This window comes from Fundulus heteroclitus, chromosome 16 (assembly GCF_011125445.2).
Source record: "Fundulus heteroclitus isolate FHET01 chromosome 16, MU-UCD_Fhet_4.1, whole genome shotgun sequence".
Lineage (NCBI taxonomy): Eukaryota > Metazoa > Chordata > Actinopteri > Cyprinodontiformes > Fundulidae > Fundulus > Fundulus heteroclitus.
In genome coordinates, this window is record NC_046376.1 from 6,374,793 (window position 1) to 6,401,970 (window position 27,178).

At 40.1% G+C, this 27,178-nt stretch overlaps 1 protein-coding gene across 2 annotated transcripts in view; it reads right to left on the reverse strand.

Moving 5' to 3' along the window:
• The window catches only part of smim8 (small integral membrane protein 8), a 35,622-nt gene extending 20,856 nt beyond the window's left edge, over window positions 1-14,766 (reverse strand). The window contains exons 1-2 of one of the 2 annotated variants that reach the window (XM_036148785.1): window positions 14,680-14,761; window positions 14,451-14,591 (exon numbers count right to left, since the gene is read on the reverse strand). In XM_036148785.1, coding sequence (XP_036004678.1) covers window positions 14,451-14,591; window positions 14,680-14,736 — 198 coding nt within the window. In that variant the 5' untranslated portion in view covers window positions 14,737-14,761. Of the gene's footprint in view, window positions 1-14,450; window positions 14,592-14,679 lie in introns of both variants that reach the window. The other variant, XM_036148786.1, reaches the window with a different exon arrangement.
• Window positions 14,767-27,178: the final 12,412 nt, after the last annotated feature.

A 27,178-nucleotide genomic window follows, 5' to 3' on the forward strand; every position in this document is an offset into this window, starting at 1 on the left:
TTAATTATATGTTCACAATGCTGGTGACCTTTCAGTTAGATTACACATATTTATTCAGAACCAAAACAATTTAAACTGAAATCAAACTGGATGAGATATATACACGTTTTGTATTTTGTGGTTACAAATCAACATAATAAACATACAAATTATACACACATCTCTCTCTCTCTCTCTCTCTCTCTCATATATATATATATATATATATATATATATATATATATATATATATATATATATATATATATAACAGAAAACAAGCAGTTCAAATAGATCATTCACAGTCCACCTTCCTCACTTGCTCTGCTGGAGTTCCACAGGGATCAATACTCGGACCAATTTTATTCAGCCTTTATGTTAATGATTTACACAATATCTGTAAAACTGTAAACATGGAATTATATGGTGATGACACTGTACTATATGTCCATGCACAAACTAAAAGTGAAGCTGCTGCTGTTCTCTCCAGCGCTATGGTATCAGTGTCTCAATGGCTCCAGGACTCCTGCCTACATCTTAACATTAGAAAAACAGTCTGTATGTTCTTCTCCCGACAGCCAGTAGAGGGTGATGAACCATCTGTGCTAATCAATGGAGAGAGATTGGATGTGGTTGAACACTTTAAATATCTTGGAGTGGTCTTTGATTCCAATTTAAATTTCAAGCAAAATGTAAAGAGAATTTCAAATATAATTAGGTTTAATCTTTCAAACTTTAAACATATAAGACCCTCTCTGACTTCTGAATCAGCAAAAACCTATATGCATGCCATGATATTTAGCCATATAAACTACTGCCATACCACATGGTCTCACACTTCAAAGGCCATTCTGAAACCACTACAGTCTCTCTTCAAGACAACTCTGAAAGTACTTGATAAAAAACCTGTACATTATCATAATTGTAACATTTTAAGTAAGTACAACATCTTAGACTTTGAACGTCATCAGATGTTTCTGGATGCATGCCTTGTTTTTAAAGTTTTAAATGGACTTGCTCCTCCTCCTCTAACAGATTTTATAAGCAAAAAAAAACATTACTAGAATAAACACTAGAGCTTTAACCAGAGGAGACTGTAATGTTCAGCGGCGTAGGACCAAATTTGGTCAAATGGTTGCATCCATCAGAGGAGCAGTTATGGAACACACTGCCAGCTCATGTTAGGGGCCGTGCAACCTACATATGTTTTAAATTCTCCTTGAAACATTGTTTGAAAAGTAACCAGACATGTGTTCACAGGTAAATTGATCTGTTTCCATGGGCCTGTTACCCTAATTTTCTTGTTAACCTAATTTTATTGTGATTTTATGTTATTGGCATCTTATCTGTTTGTGTCCACTCTGTTCTCTCCTGTAGTGTCTTGTTTAATGTTCACTGTTTTTACCTGCCTTAGGACAGCGGATGCAAATTAGCTGCTAATTCTGGCATATTTACATTGATGCTTTATGCTGACATGTTGATGAATGTGCATTGTCCTAATTCAAATAAATAAAATAAATAAAAAATAAATAAATACATACATATATATATATATATATATATATATATATATATATATATATATATATATATATATATATATATATCCTCAGTCGCATCTTTTAGAGGATTCATGAGGCTTATCAATCATAAAATCTTACTTATGGAAGGTAATTCCCCAGGAATTACCTTACCTTTTATTTGCGCACCCATAAGCACAGCAAAAGTCGGGCATCCTGGGAAGTAGCTCTGGAAGTTTGCTAACTGTCAATACAAAACTGAAATTATGTATTAAAGGCATACTATGCAACATTTTTCAGTTAATGTGTTCCATACCGATTTGGATGATTAAATGAGTCATTTCAGGTCGAACAAAGTTTTTCTCGGCCGCCCTGGGGGTCTGTGGGGGAAATACCGCACTTGCAATCGCAAGAGCTCACGGCCCGCACACACAGAAGTCTCGCTTTACGGCGAGAACTCCATGTGTTTTTGCCCTGCCATTCACTATATGCACGCGCGAAAGCAACAACAAAGAACCGCGTGTTAACGTCAAATAAACATGCAAGCATATTGAGTTTTATTATTATTATTATCTTTTTTTTATTTATTTTTTTTTTTTTATGTTGGCGAGACACTACCGCGGCGAGGCGGTGGCGGTAGCGTCTCGCCAAAATAAAAAAAATAAAATAATAATAATAATAATAATAATAATAATAAAACTGGCGAGATAGCGCTGCGGGAAGCTTGATGTTCATACTTTCACTGTGTTAGTCATTGTTTGTACTGCCGTTTTTTCCACTTTTCGTTGCGTTCGCCTGTCTGCTAAGCTCAAAACAACCGCGCCTGGCTTGACGGACAAACAAGAACAGCTGAGCATCTTTACAACAGTGCACTTTTACTTTCGCCCTCTGGGGGGAGCCTCGCTGGAAAATCAACCCCGGTTGCATAGTATACCTTTAAGTTAGACGAGCATTTAATTCAATCAATTGGTCCCATGTAGCCCCTAAAAGGGTGACATTTTCAGTCAGCTAATTTATCTGGAAATTGGGTGAGAATTCACCGGATTCAGAGTGTCTGAACACATAAAGTACCACTTTCCTGAATTGACGTGTATTCTCCCTTACCGCAGCTTGGTCTGACCTAAGATGGCCGCTCTGTTGGCACACCTCTTACAGGAACAGGATATTCAGTTCCAGGGGAGGAACAATTATGCTATGCTATGTATCGACAGATACCGGAAGTAACATTGAAATTAATATTAAAATTGTTCAATAAAATATGGAAAGAAGGTTTAATACCAAATAGCTGGAAAAGGGCAACAATTCTACCATTTAATAAACCAGGGAAAGATCCTATCAGTCCAAATAATTATAGACTAATAGCTTTAACTTCTCATTTAATTAAATGGATGGAGAAAATAATGGTCAGTAGATCAGGGTTTGTTCTTGAACATAAAAAATTAATTTATGGATGTCAGAGTGTATTTAGAACAGGGAGAGCAACAATGGATTTACTGACTAGAGTTAGTAATGATATAGAGAAAGCTTTAAAAATTAAGGAGATAATGATTGTAGTATTTTTTGATTTAGAAAAAGCATATGATTCATTATGGAGAGAAGGGCAACTTAAAAATAAAGCAGATGGAAATAGGTGGGAAGATGTATAATTGGATAGCAAATTTATTTGATGGTTAGAAAAATAAGGGTGAAGATTGGGAATGATTCAATTCAATTCAATTTTATTTATATAGTGCCAATTCATGAAACATGTCATCTCAAGGCACTTTACAAAGTCAAATTCAATCATATTATACAGATTGGGTCAGATTATACAATCAAAATGTCCTATATAAGGGGACCAGTTGATTGCATCAAAGTCACAACAAGCAGCATTCACTCCTGGAGAAGCGTAGAGCTACAGGGAGAGTCGTCTGCATTGTCAATGGCTTAGCAGCAATCCCTCATACTGAGCAAGCATGAAGCGACAGCGGAAAGAAAAACTCCCCTTTAACGGGAAGGAAAAACCTCCAGCAGAACCGGGCTCAGTATGAACGGTCATCGGCCTCGACCGACTGGGGGTTACAGAAGACGGAGCAGAGACACAACAAGACAGACAAAAAGCACAGAAGCACACATTGATCCAGTAATCTGTTCTACATTAGATGGTAATAGCGGGTGATCTGTCTTCCCTGGATGATGTCACAGCTAGCACAACACCAGACCAGGTGTACCTACTATGAAAAAAAAAAGAGAGAGCGCAAAAAGTTAAAAGCTTAAATGACAACAGTCCTTTCAATGTAACGCAATGCAAAACCCCTCCCTGGGCTGCCACCTTACCGTGGTGGAGGGGTTTGAGTGTCCCAATCATCCTGGTAGCTATGCTGTCAGGGGCTTTAAGCCCCTAGTAGGGTCACCCAAGGCAGACAGGTCCTAGGTGAGGGACCAGACAAAGAGCAGCCCGAAAAGCCCCTTATGACGAGCAACATAAATGGATTTCGTGTTCCCTCGCCCGGACACGGGTCACCGGGGCCCAACTCTGGAGCCAGGCCTGGAGGTGGGGCACGTTAGCGAGCGCCTGGTGGCCGGGCTTTTACCCATGGAGTCCGGCCTGGCTCAGCCCGAAGAGGTGACATGGGTCCCTCTTCCGATGGGCTCACCACCTATCGGAGGGGCCAAAGGGGTCGGTGCGTTGTGCAATGGGTGGCAGTAGAGGGCGGGGACCTTGGCGTTCCGATCCTTGGCTGAAGAAGCTGGCTCTTGGGACATGGAATGTCACCTCTCTGGTGGGGAAGGAGCCTGAGCTATTGCACATAGTTGAGAGGTTCCGACTAGAAATAGTCTGGCTCACCTCGACGCATAGCTCAGGCTCTGGAACCAGTCTCCTTGAGAGGGGATGAACATTTTTCCACTCTAGAGTTGCCCCTGGTGAGAGGCGCCGAGCTCGGGTGCGCATACTTGTTGCCCCTTATCTCGGTGCCTGCACGTTGGGGTTCACCCCAGTGAACGAGAGGGTGGCCTCCCTCCGCATTTGTGTGGGGGGATGGGTTCTGACTGTTGTTTGTGCTTATGAACCAAACAGCAGTTCAGATTACCCACCCTTTTTGGAGTCCTTGGAGGGGGTACTGGAGAGTGCCCCTCCTGGGGACTCCCTCGTTTTGCTGGGGGACTACGGTCACGTGGGCAATGACAGTGAGACCTGGAGGGGTGTGGTTGGGAGGAACGGCCCACCTGATCTGAACTCGAGTGGTGTTCTGTTGTTGGACTTCTGTGCTCATTATGGATTGTCCATCACAGGACACCCTAGGCCGTAGTTCAATGATCGACTTTGTTGTCGTTTCATCTGACCTGCGGCCGCATGTCTTGGACACTCGAGTGAAGAGAGGGGTGGAGCTCTACCTGGTGGTGAGTTGGCTCTGATCGTGGGGAAGGAAGCCGGTCAGACCTGGCAGGCCCAAACGTATTGTGAGGGTTTGCTGGGAACGTCTGACAGAGTCCCCCGTGAGACGGAGCTTTAATTCCCACCTTCGGGAGAGCTTTGAACACGTCACGAGGGAGGCGGGGGACATTGAGTCTGAATGGACCATGTTCCGCACCTCTATTATTGAGGCCGTCAAGCTGAAGAAGGAGTCCTACCGGGCTTTTTTGGATTGTAGGACTCTGGAAGCAGCTGATGTGTACCGGCAGTCGAAGTGGCAAGCGGCTTGGCTGGTCGCCGAGGCAAAAACTCGGGCGTGGGAAGAGTTCGGAGAGGCCATGGAGAAAGACTTCTGTACGGCTTCGAAGTGATTCTGGTCCACTATCCAGCGTCTCAGGAGGGGGAAGCAGTACAGTACCAACACTGTTTGTATTGTGGGTGGTGTGCTGCTGACCTCGACTCGGGAATACCTCCTTAATCCCACCAACATGTCTTCCATTGCAGAAGAAGAGCCTGAGGACTCTGGGTTGGGTTCTCCCATCTCTGGTGCTGAGGTTGCCGAGGTTGTTAAAAAGCTCCTCGGTGGCAAGGCTCCGGGGGTGGATGAGATTCACCCGGAGTACCTTAAGGCTCTGGATGTTGTGGTGCTGTGTTGGTTAACGAGGCTGTGCAGCATTGTGTGGACATCGGGGTCAGTTCCCCTCGATTGGCAGATTGGGGTGGTGGTCCCCCTATTTAAAAAGGGGGACCGGAGGGTGTGTTCCAACTACAGAGGAATCACACTCTTAAGCCTCCATGGTAAGGTCTATTCTGGGGTTCTGGAAAGGAGGGTCCGTCGGATAGTCGAATCTCGGATTCAGGAAGAGCAGTGTGGTTATTGTCCTGGCCGTGGAACACTGGATCAGCTCTACACCCTCAGCAAGATCCTGGAGGGGGCATGGGAGCTTGCCCAACCAGTCTACATGTGCTTTGTGGATCTGGAGAAGGCATTCGACAGTGTCCCCCGAGGGATTCTGTGGGGCGTACTACGGGAATATGGAGTACCAGGCCCTTTAATAAGGGCTGTCAGGTCTCTGTATGACCGGTGTCAGAGACTGGTCCGCATTGCCGGCAGTATGTCGGACTCGTTTCCGGTGAGAGTTGGGTAATCAGAGCTCTGATATACGATGGAGTTTGATTATTAAGGCCTTTATACGTCAGGAGAAGAATTTTAAATTCTATTCTTGATTTAACAGGAAGGCAATGAAGGGAAGCTAAAATTGGAGAAATATGATCCCTCTTGTTGATATTCATCAGAACTCTTGCTGCAGAATTTTGGACCGGCTGAAGACCTTGAACTGCATTTTGTTGACTTCCTGATAGTAAAGAATTACAATAGTCCAGCCTTAAAGTAACAAAAGCATGGACTAGTTTTTCAGCATCACCCCTGGACAGAATGTTTCTAATTTTGGCGATATTCCTGAGGTGAAAAAAGGAATCTCTGGAAACCTGTTTAATATGAGATTTTTTACTTTATTCCCAGAGGCCAAATTAATCCCATCCAGATTAAGTGATTGACTAAAAAGTTTATTTTTGAGGACTCTGGTCCAAAGATTACAACTTCTGTCTAGTCAGAAATTAAATGCAGGAAATTTTAAGTCATCCAGCTTTTGATGTCATCAAGACATGACTGCAGTTGAAATAATTGTTTGGATTCATCAGGATTTATGGATAAATATAGCTGAACGTCACCAGTATAACAGTGGTAATTAATCTTATGCTGTCTGATAATTTTGTCAATCAGAAGCATATATATAGTAAAGATAATTGGTCCAAGGACTGAACCCTGTGGTACTCCACAAGTGACCCTAGAGTTTGTAGAAGATTTATTATTAACATGAACAAACTGGAATCTGTCTGACAGATAAGATTTAAACCAGCCTAATGCTTTCCCCTTAATCCCTACAGTATGCTCAAGTCTTTGTAGGAGAATATTGTGATCAACTGTATCAAATGCAGCACTGAGATTTAACAGGACAAGTATAGACACAAGTCCATTATCTGAGGCCATGAGGATATCATTGTTGACCTTCACCAGAGCTGTTTCAGTGCTATGATGAGATGAAGCCTGACTGAAACTCCTCAAGTAGGTCATTACTTTGTAAATTTTCACAAAGTTGATTAGCAACTACTTTCTCAAGAATTTTAGATAAGAAAATAAGATTAGATATAGGTCTGTAATTTACTAACTCATCTTGATCAAGAGATGGTTTCTTAAGTAAAGGTTTAACAACAGCTACTTTAAAAGCCTGTGGTACATATCCATTTACCAAGGATAGATTAATCATGTCTAAAATAGTGCCACTGATCAGAGGGAATATCTCTTTAAACAACTTGGTTGGGATTGGGTCTAACATACAGGTAGAAGGTTTAGATGAAGCTAGAATTTTAGATAGCTCAGAAAGCTCTACTGCGTCTAAACAGTTCAGACACTGCGCAGGTTCTAAAGATTCCTCGAACGCTGCCTCACTTACTGAGGACGTGGTAATCATGTTTGGGAGGATGCCAATTATTTTATTTTTAATGGAATCAATCTTATTTATGAAGAATCCCATAAAATCATTACTGCTAAGAGCTAAGGGAATGGATGGATCAACGGAACTGTGACTCTGAGTATGTTTGGCAACTGTACTGAACAGAAATCTAGTATTATTTTTATTCTCCTCAATTAATGATGAAAGATATGCTGCTCTAACTCTGCGAAGGGTCTTGTTATACAACAATAGACTGTCCCTCCAGATTAGGTAGGATTCCTCTTGGTGTGTAGAGCGCCATTTTCTCTCCAATTTCACAATTTAACATTGTGCTCCAAGGAACACAGCTCTGAATTAAACCAGGGAGCCAGCTTCCTGTGACTAATCACCTTCTCTTTCAAGGGAGCTACATTGTCTAATGCAGAGCACAATGACGAAGTCACACCGTTAGCAAAGACATCTATTTGTGACTGGGAAGAAACAACATTGCTGCTACCTGCAGGGTATTTCTGCAATACTGACAATATTAAAAGGGGGACAGACTCTTTAAAGTTTGATGCAGCATTATCCGATAAAGATCTACTATAATGGAACCCGCTTTTGGGGGTGGAGAACTCAGTTAGATTAAACTCAAATGTTATTAAAAAATGATCAGATAGGACAGGGTTGTGAGGAATTCACAATCAATGCCATATATCAGCACAAGGTCTAAAGTATGGAACCAAGAGTGCATTGGTTTATGCACATTTTGAGCAAAACCAATTGAATCTAGGATAGTTTTAAAGGCTACACTAAGGTTATCACATTCTGTGTCAACATGAATGTTGAAACCCCCCACTATAATAACCTTGTCAGTGTTTATCACCAAATCAGATAAGAAGTCTGACAACTGATTAAAAAACTCAGTGTAAGAGCCTGGTGGACGATACAAAACAACAAACAGAAGAGGTTTTATTGCTTTGCAATTTGGATGAGGGAAACTGAGGGTTAAATGTTCAAAAGAACTGTAGTTATTAGTTGGCCTGGGACTAATTAATAAATCAGACTGAAAGATGGTTGCCACTACTCCTCCTCTTCCCACAGATCTGGGAATGTGGAAATTTTAATAATTGTAGGGAGTTGACTCATTTATACTAACCTCCTCTTGTAGCCAGGTTTCTATGAGACAAAATAAATCATGATTATTCAAAAGAATTTAATGTGGAAAATGGAATACCTCAAGATAGTGTAATTAGCCCAATTCTATGTAATATGATTAATGATATTTTTTCGGATTCTGATAAATGTACAAAATCTGCATTGTTTGCAGATGATTTGGATGAGGGGAAAGAATATAAAATATGTGGTAGGAAATATTAAGAAAGCAATTAGTAAAGTAGAAAAATGGTCTTATGAATGGGGTTTTAAATTATAAACAAGCAAGTCTTGTTTTATGTTTTTTACAAATAAGAGAAATATTGATATAGGAACAATAACATTTTATGGACAGCTGTTGGAAAGGGTAGCAGAATTTACATACCTAGGACTAGGACCTAGGACGACATTAGATAGCTCTTATACATGGAAAACACATATAGATAACTTGGAAACTAAATGTAAGAAAGTTATAAACCTACTAAAGGCTGTGGCTGGGAATTACTGGGGTGCAGATAGACAGTCATTATTGAACATATATAGGGCTCTCATGAGATCAATTATAGATTATGGCAGTTTTATACATGGAGCAGCAGGTAAAACATTACAAAAGGATAGATAGATTACAGAGTAGGGCTTTACGTATATGTACAGGAGCAGTAAAAACGACACTTATTAATGCTCTTTTAATAGAGACTGGAGAAATTCCACTGGAAATGAGAAGAATAAAATTAGCTCTAGTATATTGGATGAAAATGTAACTTCAACAATTCTAAAGAACTGCTGGGAATATTCAAAGTTCCACAGTAAAGGATTTGGATGGACTGTAAGCAAATTGGAGTTTGCATGTTCTCCCTGTGCATATGTGGGTCCTCTCCAGGTCCTCCGGCTTCCTCCCACAGTCCAAAAACATGTCTGTTTGGTTAATTGGCTTCTCTAAATTGTCCTTAGGTGTGAGTGTGTGCGTGAACGGTTGTTTGTCCTGTCTGCCTCTGTGTTGCCCTGCGACAGACTGGTTACCTGTCCAGGTTGTAGCCTGCCTCTTGGCCCTTGAATCCTGGAGATAGGCACCAGCAACCCCCGCGACCCCAAGAGGGATTAAGTAGGTCAGAAAATGGATGGATGGATGTAAGCAAATTGATTAGAGTGTATGGATTAGAGGATAGAAAATAGCTCAGTTCTATCCAATTAGTGTTATTTCTCCATGGCTATTTCCTGAACTAAATCTAGACATGAGACTTCTTAAAATGAAAAAGGATTGGAATTTAAATAAAAATAGGGATAACGACTGATGTATATTTAAAAACTCATATTATAATGACCTTAAAATAAATTCAGATGGTTCTAAGAATTTAAAAGGATATGTGGGAATAGGAATATATATATACCAGAGTTTAAAATATACATTTCTAAAAGAATGTCAGATCAACTATGTGTTTTCACAGCAGAAATGGTGGCAGTTATACTAACCTCACAGTGGGTAGAGGAGGTTAGACCACACAGGGTGGTGGTATGCTTTCGGATGAAAGTATTCAGGGAGAAGGAAATAATAGGAACGATTTAGTATTAGAAATTCAGCACAGTCTATTTAGATTATACAGGGGTGGCATTGATAATTGATTTTGTTGGGTACCAGCACACAAAGGTGTAAAAGGCAATGAAAAGCCTGACAAATTATCAAAAAGGGCTTTAGAGGGGGCAATAACGATTACGGAGAAGCAGCATTTAGTTCCTATGCTCCACTTATCTGGAACAAACTTCCAGAAAACTGTAAAAGTGCTGAAAGCCTGAGTTCCTTTAAATCGAGATTAAAAACACATTTGTTTAAAATTGCCTTTGAATGTTCAAGTTAAAATGTTTTACTGTTTTCAAATGTTCTTTTTTTGTTTCTACACTATTGTTTTATTTTCCTATATTTTAATCATGTAAAGCACTTTGCATTGTCTCTGTAATCAATTGTGCTATATAAATAAATTTGCCTTGCCTTGCCTTGCAATTCCTTTTGGGAAAGGGGAAGGGAAATCACTTATTAAGAGTAAAGAAATGGAAAAATGGAAAAAAAGGTTGAATGAAGATAACAAAGGAATAAGATTATATAGTACAAAATTCTGTATTATATAGAAAAATTAATGAGAGAAACATAAGGGAAGAAATAATAATGATCAGATTAAGAATAGGTCATACCTATTTAAATGACAATTTATATTTAATAGGGAGGAAAAATAATGATAAATGTGAAGGATGTAAAGAGAAAGAAAGAAAATGGTAGAACACATATTGATGAACTGTAAAATATATTAACCTGAAAGGGAGAAATTGAGAAGAATAGTTGAAAGGACAGGCCAAGAATGGAGTGTTAAAGGAATATTGGGAAATTAAGGAAATATAAAGGATATTTACACATTAAGGAAAGCATTATTTATTTATGTGCTATAACCCGGGCAATAATCCTGAAAGAGGTAACTTCTGCTGCTATCAACAAGTGAATATATGTCAATACACACACACACACACACACACACACATACATACACATATATATATATATATATATATACACATACACATACACACACATATATATATATATATATATATATATATATATATATATATATATATATATATATATATATATATATATATATATATATATATATATATTAGGGCTGGGCAACGATTAAAATATTTAATCGCGATTAATCGCATTGTAAAAAGTAGTGTAAAGAGCACTTTTATTTTAATGTTCTGCTGCCATATGAACAAATATGAACAAAAGTGTTGTAACATTTGTAGCACTTATCAGTAACATATTTAGTGTAAAGCTCAACTTAAACATGTAAAACAAAAAATAGCAATAATAATAAATTAAAGCTTATTGCCACTGACAGGGAATTCTCTTTATGGGGAAAAAATCTACCAAAAACAGGCAATTTCTGAGGTAACAGCAGGGAGCAGCATTACCATTTTATGTTCAATACCAAAGTTTAACTTGGCAGTGGTTACAACTAACTTGTTTCTGTCATATTCGATGCTGGAAGAACTTTAAACTGAAATGCTTGCTAACTCGATATGCTTGCGTTGCTTGCGTTTATTTGACGTTAACACGCGGTTTTTTGTTGTTGCTTTCTCGCGTGCATATAGTGAATGGCAGGGGAAAAACAGGCAAAAATACATGGATACTTTGAAACGAGAAGCGACTTCACCGCTCCACTCCGCACAAAACTTGTTCCGGCCGCCAACTCACCGCCTCACCTAAGCAAATTCCTGCGGGAAACACCGCCTTCCGCATGTCGGCTTTGTTTTTGTTTGTTTTTTTCTGGCCAGCACCTTTCTTACTCTGAATCCGAGGTTTGGCTGACAGCGAGGTTATTGGCGCATTATCGCCACCTACTGTTCTGATTCAAACCCCTACACCGCAGCAACAGACCTTCACAAAATAAAAGCATGTGAGCAACATGCGTTAACGCGCGTTAAAGAAAATATCGCTGTTAACTTGCCCAGCCCTAATATATATATATATATATATATATATATATATATATATATAACCGTGAAGGTACATATGACATCATCTACTACTCCGATTTGTTTTGTATTTTTATTCTTATTTTTTTCTCGTTTTCTTTTTGATCCACTGTATATAGGAAGATACACCTTATATAACTGATGCACCTTCTTCTGACTATTGACTGACTATTGAGCTGATGTGAAAAGTGAATTTCTCCAATGTGAGATCAATAAAGACCATCTTATCTTATCTTCAGAAAACAACATTAAAAAATAGAATTTTATAGCTGTAAAGTAATGTTGCTATACACTCATGTACAGTAGGTGGCGGTGTGCAACTTAAAGTTGCTTGCGATTCGCCATAATAGAAAAAAAGAAGAAGAACAACAACAACAACAACACGCCTCTCACCCAACGACGCGGCATGTGGTTGCATACCCCACTGAGACGCCCATGGCTTTAAAATCGTCCCAGTGTTACTAGCCCGCCATAAGTTACAATCACCTTAATGTTACTGGCTACTTGCACACTATCGTTTAAAAATATTTAAATGCACATTGCTGTAAACGAAGCCACAAATCATCATTGTTCAATAAGCACCTTACTGCCTCCTTATCTGTTATCTGTGACTCTCCTGGGGCTCGTTCTTCGTACGTCGCTAACTCAGTTAGCTGGATTTGATTGTTGACGATGTGGCATGATCTTGGATTCTTCGGTTCTTCGACACTCATCCTGGACTTGCTGTCATAGCAACATGTGTGCAAGCTTAAGTCTGCTCGTGAGCAGGCTTATTTCATGTAAACAGGATTAGATCGCAGTTTTATAAGCGGAGGAGATGGGGAAGTCTGTCATAGCCATGTCTTGTCCATTTTTATGACAGCAACCTGTTGCGGAAGGTGCAAGAATAATTTGCAGACCTTTTGGAATTAATCGCGTATTGCGAGATAGACAGGATCCTTTAGCGAAGCGCGACAGTGTAATTGTGGAGATATTTCTTGGTGGCTGTTATAAACACACAAACATAATTTAACAGTGGCTTTTAAAAAGAGGAAAAAGTGGCTTTTTAAAATAAAGTATAATAATTAAAGGCTACCATTTTGTAGAATATTCTTGTATTTCACTTTTACTTGTCCCCATGTTCTAGTGGGTCCCATGGAGGCTCTGATATAAAAGAACAAAGTAAATGTGAGATTATTAAAATGCAAAAATACATACTGTAGAAAGTGATAGAAACATCTACCATGGATAGTATTTACGCATTTAATTTGTCTGCTACTTTTTGCCAGCCCTCTCTCCTGGCTTTAGCAAACTTTGAGGTGTTCCCTGTCGTTTTTTTTTTTAATACTTTATTTTTGTCATTTTAGTAGTTTCAGAAATACACATACATACATTGAACAACTGGACCCCCTCCAACAAAATTTACAGAGCAACTTGTTTGACAAGAGCAGTTGAAAAAAATAATTACATTACTTATACAGTTGGTGTCAAGTTCCGATAAAAGTTAAATTTTTTCTAGTATTTATTGTATTTATAAGTAGCAAGTCTTAATGAAAAAGTCATGCATTGTGTGAATTTCCTCAATTGTGTCTTTCAAGTCCGAACATGATGGTGGTTCCGCATCAAGCTACCTGCGAGTTATAGCTTTCTTTGCACCTGCTATTAATATTAGAAGGAGATATCGATCGGACTTCCTCAGCTCTTGGGGTAAACTACCCAGGAAAACCTTAGTAAAATCACAGCGTAAATTTAAGTCCATTTTAGTATTGATTTCTTTTATCACTCCTAACCAGTAGGATGTGACCTTAGTACATTCCCAGTCCCAGAAGACATGAAAATGTCCCGCAGACACATTCCCACAGTTCCTCCAACATTTTGCCTTCTCAGTGTCGTTACAGTGTTTACTTTTAATGTTAGGTGTAGCAAAAAAACGCATCATGCATGTCCAGTTTTTCTCCCAAGCAGAACAAGAGCTTTTAATGGAAGATTATGCTGAATTTGAGTCATTAATTAAAATGACAAGGGTTTACACAGTAGTCACAAAAAAGTTACAGGAATATTACAAGCAATAGTGAATTAAAAGTCCCATTTACACTACCCTTGTTAAACCGAGCCGAGCCGAGACCAGTCCGAGCTTTGATCAGTTAACCAAGCCGAGACAACCGATCATGCCAAATCGTCAACAATCAAATCCAGCTGAGTTATCGACGTACGAAGAACGAGCCCCCGGAGCTGTGATTAAGAGTTAATAAAGAGTAAACTATCGGACGACGTAATTATTGAAATTGTGGGCAAAGAAGCATGAAACCCAACATGGACGTTTAAATGTTTAGTTTAAAGCTTAATGTAAATTCTTCGCGTCGCGCGCGCGCGTGCGTGTGTGTGTGTGTTTTAAGATCTCACCGGTTTAATGAAGAGTTCAGGATTGACAGCCCGGAACAATGTAGTGGTCTGTGCTCCCCTCAGCCCGGGCGTCCGGAAGCCTTTCTCCTCGGCAGTCGCCTTCCCTTTATCAGCTGTTTTTTCCAGCATGGCCCCTGCAAACTGGAAAACAACTGAAGATGCAAAATCAGAGAAAAAAATAGAGATCTTTGATGGTTATAAGACCGTCATGAACGACACATTTGTTTACTTGGGAAACGTTGCCTTCTGCTCTTCTTCGGGTGTTCTTAATGTTATCTAACTGCATGCTGCCGTCTGCTGGATTTAAATGGTAATCAGTTTAAAGCAAGTACAGTAGAAAAAAGAAGGGGAAAAAAACGCCTGCCTTTTTAACGTTTATTAAAAGCGCTCTCCTCTCTGTTGTTCCATTTGTAGATCACTAAACTATGATTCTTCCTGGTCAAAATGACATTCCTACTAGTCAAAGCTATAATTATAGATTTCCTAAATTACGTTTTTGCCAGCAGAAAATGAATTTCAGGCAAGTGTATTTATATAGCACATTTCAGTAGCAGGACAATTCAGAGTGCTTAACGTGTAAAAAGAAACAAAACAAAAAAAGAAAAATAGGATAACTCAATAAGATGTGAACATTAAACCATAATGTTAATTGAGAACATGAATTAAATATTTTATAGCAGTCTCAAAGCTTTATGAATGTATTATATGTCTGTATTTTATATATATATATATATATATATATATATATATATATATATATATATATATATATACAGTGGTGGGAAGTAACAAAGTACAAGTACTTTGTTACTGTACTTAAGTACAATTTCCGTGTATCTGTACTTTACTTAAGTAGATTTAAAAATGGATACTTTCTACTTTTACTCCACTACATTTAACAGTAAGTATCTGTACTTTCTACTTCACTACATTTCTATACAGCGTTTTGTTACTCGTTACATCCAAGACGCATTTCGGTTTTTTGATTTGTTCGTTAGTTTGAAAGTATCCAATGGCGAGAGCAGAATCAGTCCGCTGAACCAATCCAAAGCGGGAAATAACCATTAGGCCCTCCCTCAAGAAGAGCAGCACAGTACGCAGGACCTGCAGAATCATTAACTCCCAGAATGGAGTCCAAGGATGGTCATCCTCCAGAAGACCTGCCCCACCCATGGCCTTATTTAAAAGATTTCTTTGAAATAACTGGGTCAAAAAACGCTTCCTGGAGATTCCAATGCCGCATTTGCCTTCCCCGAAAGCATGAAATTCTATCTTTCAAAAATTCACCATCAAATTTAAAAAAACATATTGAGGTAAGTTAAGTTGCTAAATGCTATCGATGTTAAATTAATTTGTGTTAGTGAAGTTTTATGTAATCTTAGCAAGCTTTTTGTTAACTCGACTGCTAAATACGATTACTGTATATTGTTATAAGCTAGCATGAACTTGCAAGTAACAGTGATTACTGCGGTCGTGATCACGTCTCCCGCCATAAATGTTACATATAAGTTGACGCTAAACTCCTTCACAGCCTGGTTATTAAATAAATGTTAGCGCCATTAAAATAATCTCCATGTAACAGTTACAGTCATATTCAATAAATTAGAATATGGCAGTGTTTCCCGCAGGAATTTGCTTAGGCGAAGCAAATTCCTGTTTATTTTGAATTAAATAAAACATTTCAAAGGTATAATTTCTCTCATTTTGCCTAATTACATGTAACATGGAATTCTGATGCATAGAATAAAATATCTAAATCTAAACTGTCACAGGGGGTAAACACAATAAAAACATGCTTTATCTGCAGCATTGCTCATTAAAATGGTACATTACTGATTTATTAAAACTAAATACGATAGGTACACTTAATGACATTATATAAGCCGTTAGGTATTATGGTTGGCAAGTACTTTTACTTTTAATACTTAAGTAGTTTTAAAAGCTTGTACTTTCTTACTTTTACTTAAGTAAAATAATAATGTGGTACTTTGACTTTTACTTGAGTAAATTTTTGTCTGTGTATTTGTACTTTTACTTAAGTACATTGTAGGAGTACTTTCTCCACCACTGTATATATATATATATATATATATATATATATATATATATATATATATATATATATATATATATATATATATATATATATATATTAGTACAGACGTCTGTAAATAATCCTGTAATTTAAAGAAGGTCTGGAATAATATAATAGCTTGTAATGGTATTCATAGTCTTTCCAGTTTTTGTCAGATTCCAAACACAAATTTTAACTAGAACTGCAAGCAGTTATTAACGGGTTCCAAGTAGGGTTTAATATTTTTCCCGAAAATGAGATGTATCAAATCCCGGGAAAAGACGACGCATTTCCCGGGAATCCCGGGAAAAACGCATCAAAGAAAAACGCATATGACCAGTTTATTTTTTTGTTCATTGGCAAAACCTCTAAACTGTTGGGAGATTTCAGAAGGATTCTTGGGAAGAATATGTCCATCTCTCTTAAGTGCTGATCTGAGATAGTCGCATTTTGCCATACTATTAAAGGTAAATCCATCAAAATCTGCCATCTCCGCTAGTATTTCACCAAGCGACTTGCTAGCTTTGCTAAAGTAGCCATCTAGCGTTTTCAGACGTAGTAACTGTGAAAAATGTAGTGTAATACATACATGACCACTAGGAAGCGCTGTTACCGTTTGAGAATGTTATTGACCGTAGAAGAAGAGTGAGCGGTAGTAGGAAGAGAGCCGAAAGAGAAAAAGAGCCTGTTGTGGAGCTGTACGGTGTTCGTGTCTGGAAATAAACCTTCTCCTTGTGGAATAAAAGGTCTCCTGTAATTTACCACAGACGTTTTGTTGCTGGGCTTTCTTCAGGAACTTTCCTATGCTGAGATTCTAAATGTCTGCGCAATCCACTTGTCGACCCCCCAGAACACCTGACAATCCGGTCACACAACATGCACTTTGCGTTTTCATTTTCAACCTTTTTAAAATGCTCCCATACAAAGCTGGCAGTAGACATCCTCCTTAGGCGGTACCGCGGTAGGCAACTGAATGCAACGTAAGACAACAATAGACGCACACTGAGCGCGCTCCAATAGGAGCGCACTGGATTATTTTTTTTTTTACTTTCATTTCCCGTTTCCCGTCATAACATATTCCGGGAATCGGGAAATAGTTTTGATCAGATTTCCCGGGAATCCCGTCTCCCGGGATTAAACCGTAGTTCCAAGCCCACCCACACCCCGCCCCTTTGAGCATGCTCCTGGACTTCAGTTCAGCGTTCAACACCATCATCTTTCAGCATCTGGTGGGAAAACTGGAACATCTGGGCTTCAGCACACCTCTTCCAACTGGCTGACTTCCTGAACGTGGAGAAGATGAAGGAGATCATCGTCGACTTCAGGAAGAGCCGGCCTCACCACGCTCCACTGCTCATCAACAGCTCAGCTGTGGAGGTGGTCAGCAGCACCAAATTCCACAGGGTGCACATCATAGACAACCTCACCGGGTCTGTGAACACTGCGTCACTGATGAAGAGGGCACAGAAGTGCTTGTACTTCAAGCGGAGGATTAGGAGAGGCCACCTGTCACCGCCAATCCTCGTGACCTCATCTATGGACTGTTCTCCCTGCTGCCCTCGTTGCCATCAGACTGTTGAACTCTAAACAGCAACAGTACATATTTTGCATATAGCATATTTTTTATTGGTCAAAATATTAATCCTGACCAGATCTCTCAACCTTTATCAAAAATTAAGAGTGAGATTAGGTTTATTTTCGGGGGGCGGGGTTGGGGGAGTGGCTGATTGGACCCTGAAAGAGAAATCTTTGTTTCCTGACTTTGATAAGAAAATATTGTAGTTGATTATAAAAGGTACAATATGAATTAAAGCCGCAAGTGGTGTCGATTGGCCCTCGCAGCCAAGCGCCGCTCTGGCCTATTGGCCACCGCAGGGGTTTGCGCACCGCCGGCCACCAGCCACCGCAAAAGCTGTCACGCATTTTCCCCAGGCGATTCACACGAACGCGTTCGGCAGCGTTCCCCCACGACTCACAAAAAATCTGGTGCAGATCGGTCGATGCAGCGAGGAGATAAAGCCGTTGAATAATGATAATGCATTTGGTCACCGGGCCGGACTAAATCGTTCAGTGGGCCGGATCCGGCCCGCGGGCTGTATGTTTGACACCCCTGGTTTAAACATTAGTAGACCAATTTAATCAAAGGTATTTTACTAGCTGTTAATCCAGCTTCATGTGAAAAGTTAACAAAACCTTTTTAGTTATTTAAAGTTAATTGTTATTTCATGTGTTTAAGGGTTTCATTTCTTGCATTAAGACAGCTTTTATGAAAGTTTGACAGTTAAATTGGTGGATACACACCCAAAAGTAATAATGTAAAAGTAACACTTTAGCAATTGGAATATTGCTAAAATGTTACTTTAGCAATATTCCCCATGTGTATATTGTGTACAAACTTTCGGAATTCTCACTTAAAGCATGGCTTGGGGCTGATCATTTAAAATATTCTAGGGGGCGCTATAGAGAAATTAGGTCACGCCCACCAAAGTTTGTTATGGATTCCTGTCGGGGGGTGGATAAGGATGCATCCAAGTGAGTTTTAAGCAGCTCAGCCAAAAACTGTGGAATTCAGAGCCAAACGTATGGCAGCAACGTTTGAGGTGACTTTACCACCGCCATGCTCCACTTGGGGCTGGAATCCACAACACACCAACATGTTTTCTGTTTCTGGACACCGTTTCATGTTGATTAGCTCAGAGGGGTAACGTAGCGACTGTTTACAGCAAAACATGACTCTTCCAGTTGTCAGGGGGCGTTCCAAGCCTGCAGCGCTGGCGAACCGCTATGCCAGGGGTGGCCATCTCCGGTCCTCGAGAGCCGGTGTCCTGAAACTTTTAGAGGTTTCCCTGGCCCCACACACCTGAATCAAATAGCACAATTAGCTCCTCAGTATGCAGTCAGGTTCTTCAGAGTCCTGCTAATTAACTGATTATTTGACTCAGGCGTGTCAGACCAGGGACACATCTAAAGGTTGCAGGACACCAGCTCTCGAGGACCGGAGTTGGCAACCCCTGCGCTTTGCCGTTCGTCTGCCCTGTGTGCAGAGAACTCTATTGTTTTTCGTGTGTTTCTTCATTATTCTCGCAATAATCTTCTCTGCTAAAACGCGTTGTGCGGCACATGCAGACTTGTAACGAATCCATTGAATCAGGTATCCGTGTACAGAATCTGCACCGCTACTCAAACCCATAAATTCAGACCCCTCAACAACTAGGGGGCGCTGTAACAAAGGACAAAGCGTTTTGGCATATAACCACTAAACTACTGGTCTCACACTGAAAAACTTCATATTACTTATTGGATGATTCTGCATTATAAAGGGAATTGGCACACCTTTCGTTTCCCAGCTACTTTTCGCGCTACATGGCTACAAAGGTTAAACCTTTCTTGTTAAACTCCCCTTAGCAAAAAGTATTATACTTGAAGTAGATTTTATTAAGAATACTTAAGTGTAAGCATACGTTTAGAAAGTATACTCAAACAATATACTTTTTGTGCACTTGAAGTATTACTATCTTAATACTTCTTCTGACTTAAAGGCATACTATGCAACATTTTTCAGTTAATGAATGTTTTCCATACCGTTTTGGATGATTAAATGAGTCATTTCAGGTCGAACAAAGGTTTTCTCGGCCGCCCTGGGGGTCTGTGGGGGAAATACCGCACTTGCAATTGCAAGAGCTCACGGCCCGCACACACAGAAGTCTCGCTTTACGGTGAGAACTCCATGTGTTTTTGCCCTGCCATTCACTATATGCACGCGAGAACAACAAAGAACCGCGTGTTAACATCAAATAAACATGCAAGCATATCGAGTTTTATTATTATTATTATTTTATTTTTTTTAATGTTGGCGAGAAGCTACCGCGGCGGCGGCTGCGGCTTGGCGAGGCGGCGGCTGCGGCGCTACCGACACCGCCTCGCCAACATAAAAAATAAATAAATAATAATAATAATTTAAAAAAAAACTGGCGAGGCGGCCGCGGCTTGGCGAGGCGGCCGCCACGCCAAGATAGCGCTGCGGGAAACCCTGATGTTCATACTTTCACTGTGTTAGTCATTGTTTGTATTGCCGTTTTTTCCACTTTTCATTGCGTTCGCCTGTCTGCTAAGCTCAAAACAACCGCGCCTGGCTTGACGGAAAACCAGAACAGCTGAGCATCTTTACGACAGTGCACTTTTACTTTCGCCCTCTGGGGGGAGCCTCGCTGGAAAATCAACCCCGGTTGCATAGTATACCTTTAATTGGGACATTTTTAAGTTTACAAAAGTATACTGGTCCAAGATCATTTTAAGTTTACTAAATTATACATTAAATGATTAAACAAGTACACTAATCTATATACTAGAAGTTTACAAGGTATACTACGTGGTTCATATTTTAGTTTATTGAAGCATATTTAAAGTATAACATCAGTATAATTTTAATATTCTGCCAATGTACTAGTTATATACAGCTGGTCCATATTTTACACATTCAAGAATTACTAAAACTACAATACTATTTTTGATATTTTAATTTATATATCATACGTATACTTAAGTTCACTCACCATATTGTAGAAGAAGGGAGGCTGGCAGGTGAAATGGATTCTGTCTAATTAAAGCCTAACGGGTGTGACTGATTACTGGAGAAGTGGAGGGTAAACTGAGCAGGAGGATGTTAAACTGAAAACTCACAGGAAACAGGAGCAAGACAAAAACTAAACCCTGACAGATTGTGGCATCAGTAAATATGTTATCGGCCTTATGACCTCAAGAAGAAAGCTGGAAATGTGCATTTACCTGAATTACTTAAGCTTTGTAAACAGAAAAGGCCAGGATGGAATGATCAGACTGTGAAACAGCCCTCTGTATTTTCATTGGCATTAAAACTAATAGTAACTGAATAAATATACCAGACTTTATTTGTAGATAGCAGCAATGCTGTTTCTTCCCATTCAAAAATCGACACCTTTGGTAACAGTGTGACTTCATCATTGCGTTATGCATTAGACAATGTAGCTCCCTTGAAGAAGAAGCTGATAATTCACAGGAAGCTGGCTCCCTGGTTTAATTCAGAGCTGCGTTCCTTGAAGCACAATGTTAGGAAATTAGAGAGAAAATGGCGCTCTACACACCAAGACGAATCCTACCTAATCTGGAGGGACAGTCTATTGTTGTATAACAAGACCTTTCGGCGAGTTAGAGCAGCATATTTTTCATCATTAATTGAGGAGAACAAAAGTAATCCTGGATTTCTCTTCAGTACAGTTGCCAAACTTACACAGAGTCATAGTTCCGTTGATCCATCCATTCCCTTAGCTCTTAGCAGTAATGATTTTATGGGATTCTTCATAAATAAAATTGATGCCATTAAAGATAAAATAATTGGTATCCTCCCAAACATGATTACCTCGTCCTCAGTAAGTGAGGCAGCATTGGAGGAATCCTTAGAACCTGTGCAGTGTTTGAACTGTTTAGAAGCAGTAGAGCTTTCTGAGCTATCTAAAATTCTAGCTTCATCTAAACCTTCTACCTGTATGTTAGACCCAATCCTAACCAAGTTGTTTAAGGAAATATTCCCTCTGATCAGTGGCACTATTTTCAGACAGCATAGGATTAATTTCTGCTGTTATGCTGATGACACTCAGCTATATTTATCCATAAATCCTGATGAATCCAATCAATTACTTCAACTACAGGCATGTCTTGATGACATCAAAAGCTGAATGACTTAAAATTTTCTGCATTTAGATTCTGACAAGACAGAAGTTGTAATCTTTGGTCCAGAGTCCTCAAAAAATAAACTTCTTCATCAATCACTTAATCTGGATGGCATTAACTTGGCCTCTGGTAATAAAGTAAAAAATCTTGGTGTTATTTTTGACCAAGACATGTCACTTAAATCCCATATTAAACAGGTTTCCAGAGTTTCCTTTTTTTCACGTCAGGAATATCGCCAAAATTAGAAGCGATGCTGAAAAACTAGTCCATGCATTTGTTACTTCAAGGCTGGACTATTGTAATTCTTTGCTATTAGGAAGTCCACAAAATGCAGTTCAAAGTCTTCAGCTGATGAAAATCAACAAGCAGGATCATATTTCTCCAATTTTAGCTTCCCTTCATTGGCTTCCTGTTAAATCAAGAATAGAATTCAAAATTCTTCTTCTAACGTATAAAGCCCTTAATAATCAAGCTCCATCATATATCAGAGCTCTGATTACCCCGTATGTTCCTAACAGAGCACTTCGCTCTCAGACTGCAGGTCTGCTGGTGGTTCCTAGAGTCTCTAAAAGTAGAATGGGAGGCAGATCCTTTAGCTATCAGGCTCCTTTCCTGTGGAACCAACTCCCAGATTGGTCTATGACGCAGACACCCCGTCTACGTTTAAGACTAATCTTAAAACTTTCCTTTTTGACAAAGCTTATAACTAGAGTGGCTTATGTTATCCTGACCTACCCATGGGATTGTGCTTCTATGGGCTTAGGCTACTGGAGGACATCAGGATCTATTTTTCTCACTCTATAGGGTTCTACTCTTCTTCAATTATGCATCGCTTGTCATCATTTCTGCTTATAACTTTTTGTTCTCTCTCTTTTATCTTCATAGTAGGTACACCTGGTCTGGCGTTCTGTTAACTGTGACATCATCCAGGGAAGACAGATCACCCATTATTACCATCTAATGCAGAAAAGATTACTGGATCAATGTGTGCTTCTGTGCTTCATGCTTGCTCAGTATGAGGGATTGCTGCAAAGCCATGGACAATGCAGACGACTCTCCCTGTGGCTCTACGCTTCTCCAGCAGTTAATGCTGCTTGTTGGGACTTTGAAGCAATCAACTGGTTTCCCTTATATAGGAAATGTTTGACCAATCTGTATAATCTGACCCAATCTATATAATATGACTGAACTTGACTTTGTAAAGTGCCTTGAGATTACATGTTTCATGAATTGGCGCTATATAAACAAAATTGAATTGAATTGGTATCCAGTTGTGGCTTCGACTCCACATCTTTGTGAGCCCTGGACTGCCTCCCGGTCAAACTTGAGTTGGACAGTGTTTCTCAACCATACACGAGCATCACCAGATCCCCAATGTACAGTGCTGAGCTCGTGGTACGCAGGGACTGTAATATTCTGAGTTCTGTTCTGGTTTATGTTAGTTTTAGTTTTCCTTCTCTCTCCTGTCTTTTATTATCTGGCTGTTTTGAGTTCTGTCTTGTCTGGATTCTTGTTTAGATTCGTGTTTACTGTTTTAGTTTATTCTGTTATTTCTTCAGAAGTTTCTTAGTTTAGGTTTTTTTTTATCTGTTCTTGTTTTGAGCCTCAGCACTGATGTCTGGTCTAATTACTTATTCTGCACACCTGCCTAACTCCACCCCTGCTGCAATCACCTCTCACCAGTTTCACCTGCTTCCACCTCCATATTAACTGTTGAGACCAGACATCAGTGCCAGGTTGTCCTGTTGAGTATGGGTGAGTCTCCTCCTGCAAATTCTGTATGTTGGTTTGCTTTTTGGATTTTGACCCCTGTTTCTCCAGAAACCTGAGCCATTCTGTCCTGTCTGTTCCTGCCTTGTCTGCCCTGCTCGTCTGTTTATTTTTTGTGCCATCTTTTTGTTCGACAGCCTGTTGGGATTTTTCCCGTTTTTTGATTTTGTGATTAAAGAGCTTCCTTTAAAAGAAACCTCTGCTGGTCTGGCTGAATTCTGGGTCCTTTCCCTCTGATCATTACAGAGACTTTAGCTTTCGGCTTGGGACTTTTACATCATAACCTGGCACAAGGGGCACCTGCGATTCACAAAATATTTACTGTAAAATTGCTTAAAATATTTGTTCATTGTAATGAATCACGGCAGCGGACCCAGAATTCAGCCAGACCAGCAGAGGTTCTTAAAAAAGGGATTTATTTAACAAAAAGCAGAGCAATGCAAAAGGACTGAAAAATCAAAAAGACTAATAAAAACATGCAGAACTTCATAGGAACAGAAACTGACTGGTAACATGACAAAATAACTCAGGTTCTCTGGAAGGGAAAAACTTGGTCAAAATTCCAAAAACAAACATCAGATCAGGATTGACTCACCCAAAAACATGACAAGACCAACAAGACGACCTGGCACTGATGTCTGGTCTCAACAGTATATATGGAGGTGGAGGCAGGTGAAACTGGTGAGAGGTGATTGCAGCAGGGGTGGAGTTAGGCAGGTGTGCAGAGTGAGTAATTAGACCAGACATCAGTGCTGAGGCTCAAAACAAGAACAGATCAGAAACCAAACCTAAAAAGCTGAGAGGACAAGTGGACAGAAACAAACTACACCAGACCTTATAAGAAACAAAACAATCCCGAAGTATAAAACTAAAACAGAAGATAAAGCCAAGACTAACACGGATGACCAAAACAGGATAAACTAACTGTAAATAAGCAAAACAGGAACCTGGACAAGACAAAACTCAAAGCAGCCAGAGAACCTAAGGCAGGAGAGTAAACAAACCAAAACAGAACCTAGAATATTACATTCATCTACTGTATCTATTTGACACCGGGAGAAAACTTATCCAGAACAAACTAATCAGGAAGCCATGAAAATCTCAAAAAAATTAAGACAACTCCATTGAACAAACAAAGCAATTAAAGATAGTTTACTGAACATAAGTGGCCTTATCTTCCAAGATTTCAAATGAGTATAGGTGAACCGTGCGGACAGTTAATAAACCGGAAAATTGTATGCCAAACGCTTTCATACATGTGTCAATAACAAACAATCTCCATGCATTTTGAGGTAAATACTATATCATCATGGTTAGGCAAAACTTGAGGAGAAGTGGGTGGAGAAACTGGTGGCTCTGCAGATGGTATGGTTGTTGAACAGGTGGGTACAGCAGTTGATATCTGAACGGTGATTCTTTCAACTACGTCTTTCAGCTGTGTCACTACTGCTCGAAGCCCAAAAAAGAAATGAAAAGAAGGTAACAAAAGGTTGGTGTCATTAGTGTGTTTTGATACCAATTTTAGAAATTTGTCATTTGTGATATGAAGAGTGGGATAAAGGCTGGGGTTGATTAATGGGGCTATCAGAAAGGACGCAGCATGCACAACGCTGTGCTCTGAAACCTATTATTTTCAATAGCATGCACCACACAAGGGCGCAAAAGTGCTGCAGCGAGTAAAGCGAAAGGAAGCTTGCGCACAAGCTGCAGTCAAAGTTAAACAAAGTCAGTAGAGCGAAAGGTGCGAACACCAGAAAGCAAAATACAGAATGTAGTGCTGTGTATTGACAGAAAACTGTCAAACTCTAAGCCTAAGGCCAGCCAGTAACTGCTGTGAAAAGGGACCCTGCTTAAAAGCCTGAACTGCCCGACCTGCTCCATAAACCTGAGGGTTTCCTGCACCCATGGTTTCTTCTTCCTAGCTGCTGTCTTCCTCTGAACTACCAGGGCTAGTGCTAGCGCTAGATTCTTTGCTCAGGAGAGATGCATATTTCACGATATTTCATATATTGTAAGGTGTATGCAACAAAATTTCACTAAAATGTGTCTAAGTCTTAATATTTTCTGCTGTTAACAACACCATCAATCCAGCACACCCAATGCCAAACAGAGATGAGATCTAACTGTGCCGTGCTGCACTGAACCCCACGGTACGTGAAATGCAAAACGCATCCTGTCTGAAAGGCCCTTAAGGAGGAGACTGGATCTGCTATGAAATATAAGTAGAAGACTTAGGGTCCTTTTCCTTATTTAGCTTTAAAAAAAAAATGTCGAGAGGAGCCAGTTGAGGTGGATCGGGCATCTGGTAAGGATGCCTCCTGGACGCCTCCCTGGTGAGGTGCTCCGGGCACGTCCCACCGGGAGGAGACCCAGGGGAAGACCCAGGACACGTTGGAGGGACTATGTCTCTCTGCTGGCCTGGGAACGCCTTGAGATTCCCCCGGAGGAGCTGGGCCAAGTGGCTGGGGAGAGGGACGTCTGGGCCTCCCTACTGAAGCTGCTACCTGTTATAAGAATTATTATTCTGAAGTCACTATGGCCTCACACCACTCGGACAGAGGAGGCCTGGAGACCTGATGTCTGTGTATAAGATCCACTGTTTTCTGAGTGCAAGGCCAAATGCTGCAGCTGCTGAGGGATACTGATTGTTTACGATAGACTGTCTTTGTTTTGTCTCATGGGAAGGCCACGGTGCAGTATTAGGGGAAGCCCGAAAAGTGACACAGACAGAGACAGGGCAGACAGAGACTGCAGCGGAACCGTGGGGTGCGATTACTTTCCAACTATGTGAATCTCTGCTCTGTTTCTCAATAAAAGTGCTGGAACGTTATACCACCGTCTCGTCATTTAGTAAAGATGGGAACTCAGTTACTATTGCTTAGAATTCCACCCAAAACTCCCACAACAATTTTGGCGTAAACGAACAAGATCTCCGACCGACGAGCGAGGGAGTCCGGGGACAGGAGCTGCTTTGGCTGGCCCGGAGAGGTTATCCGGCCTCTGGTACCCCGAATGGATTTTCAAGGGATGTGGAGGAGCTCCTGGTCTCGGAGCGTCTCTGGGCGTCGGCGCGAAGATCCGAACCTTTCTTTCATGAGACGGTAAGGGGATTATTTTCCAGCTCTTTTAAAAACAAACGCAATTGGTCAAAAATGCTTGCAAGCTTTTAAATTTTAAA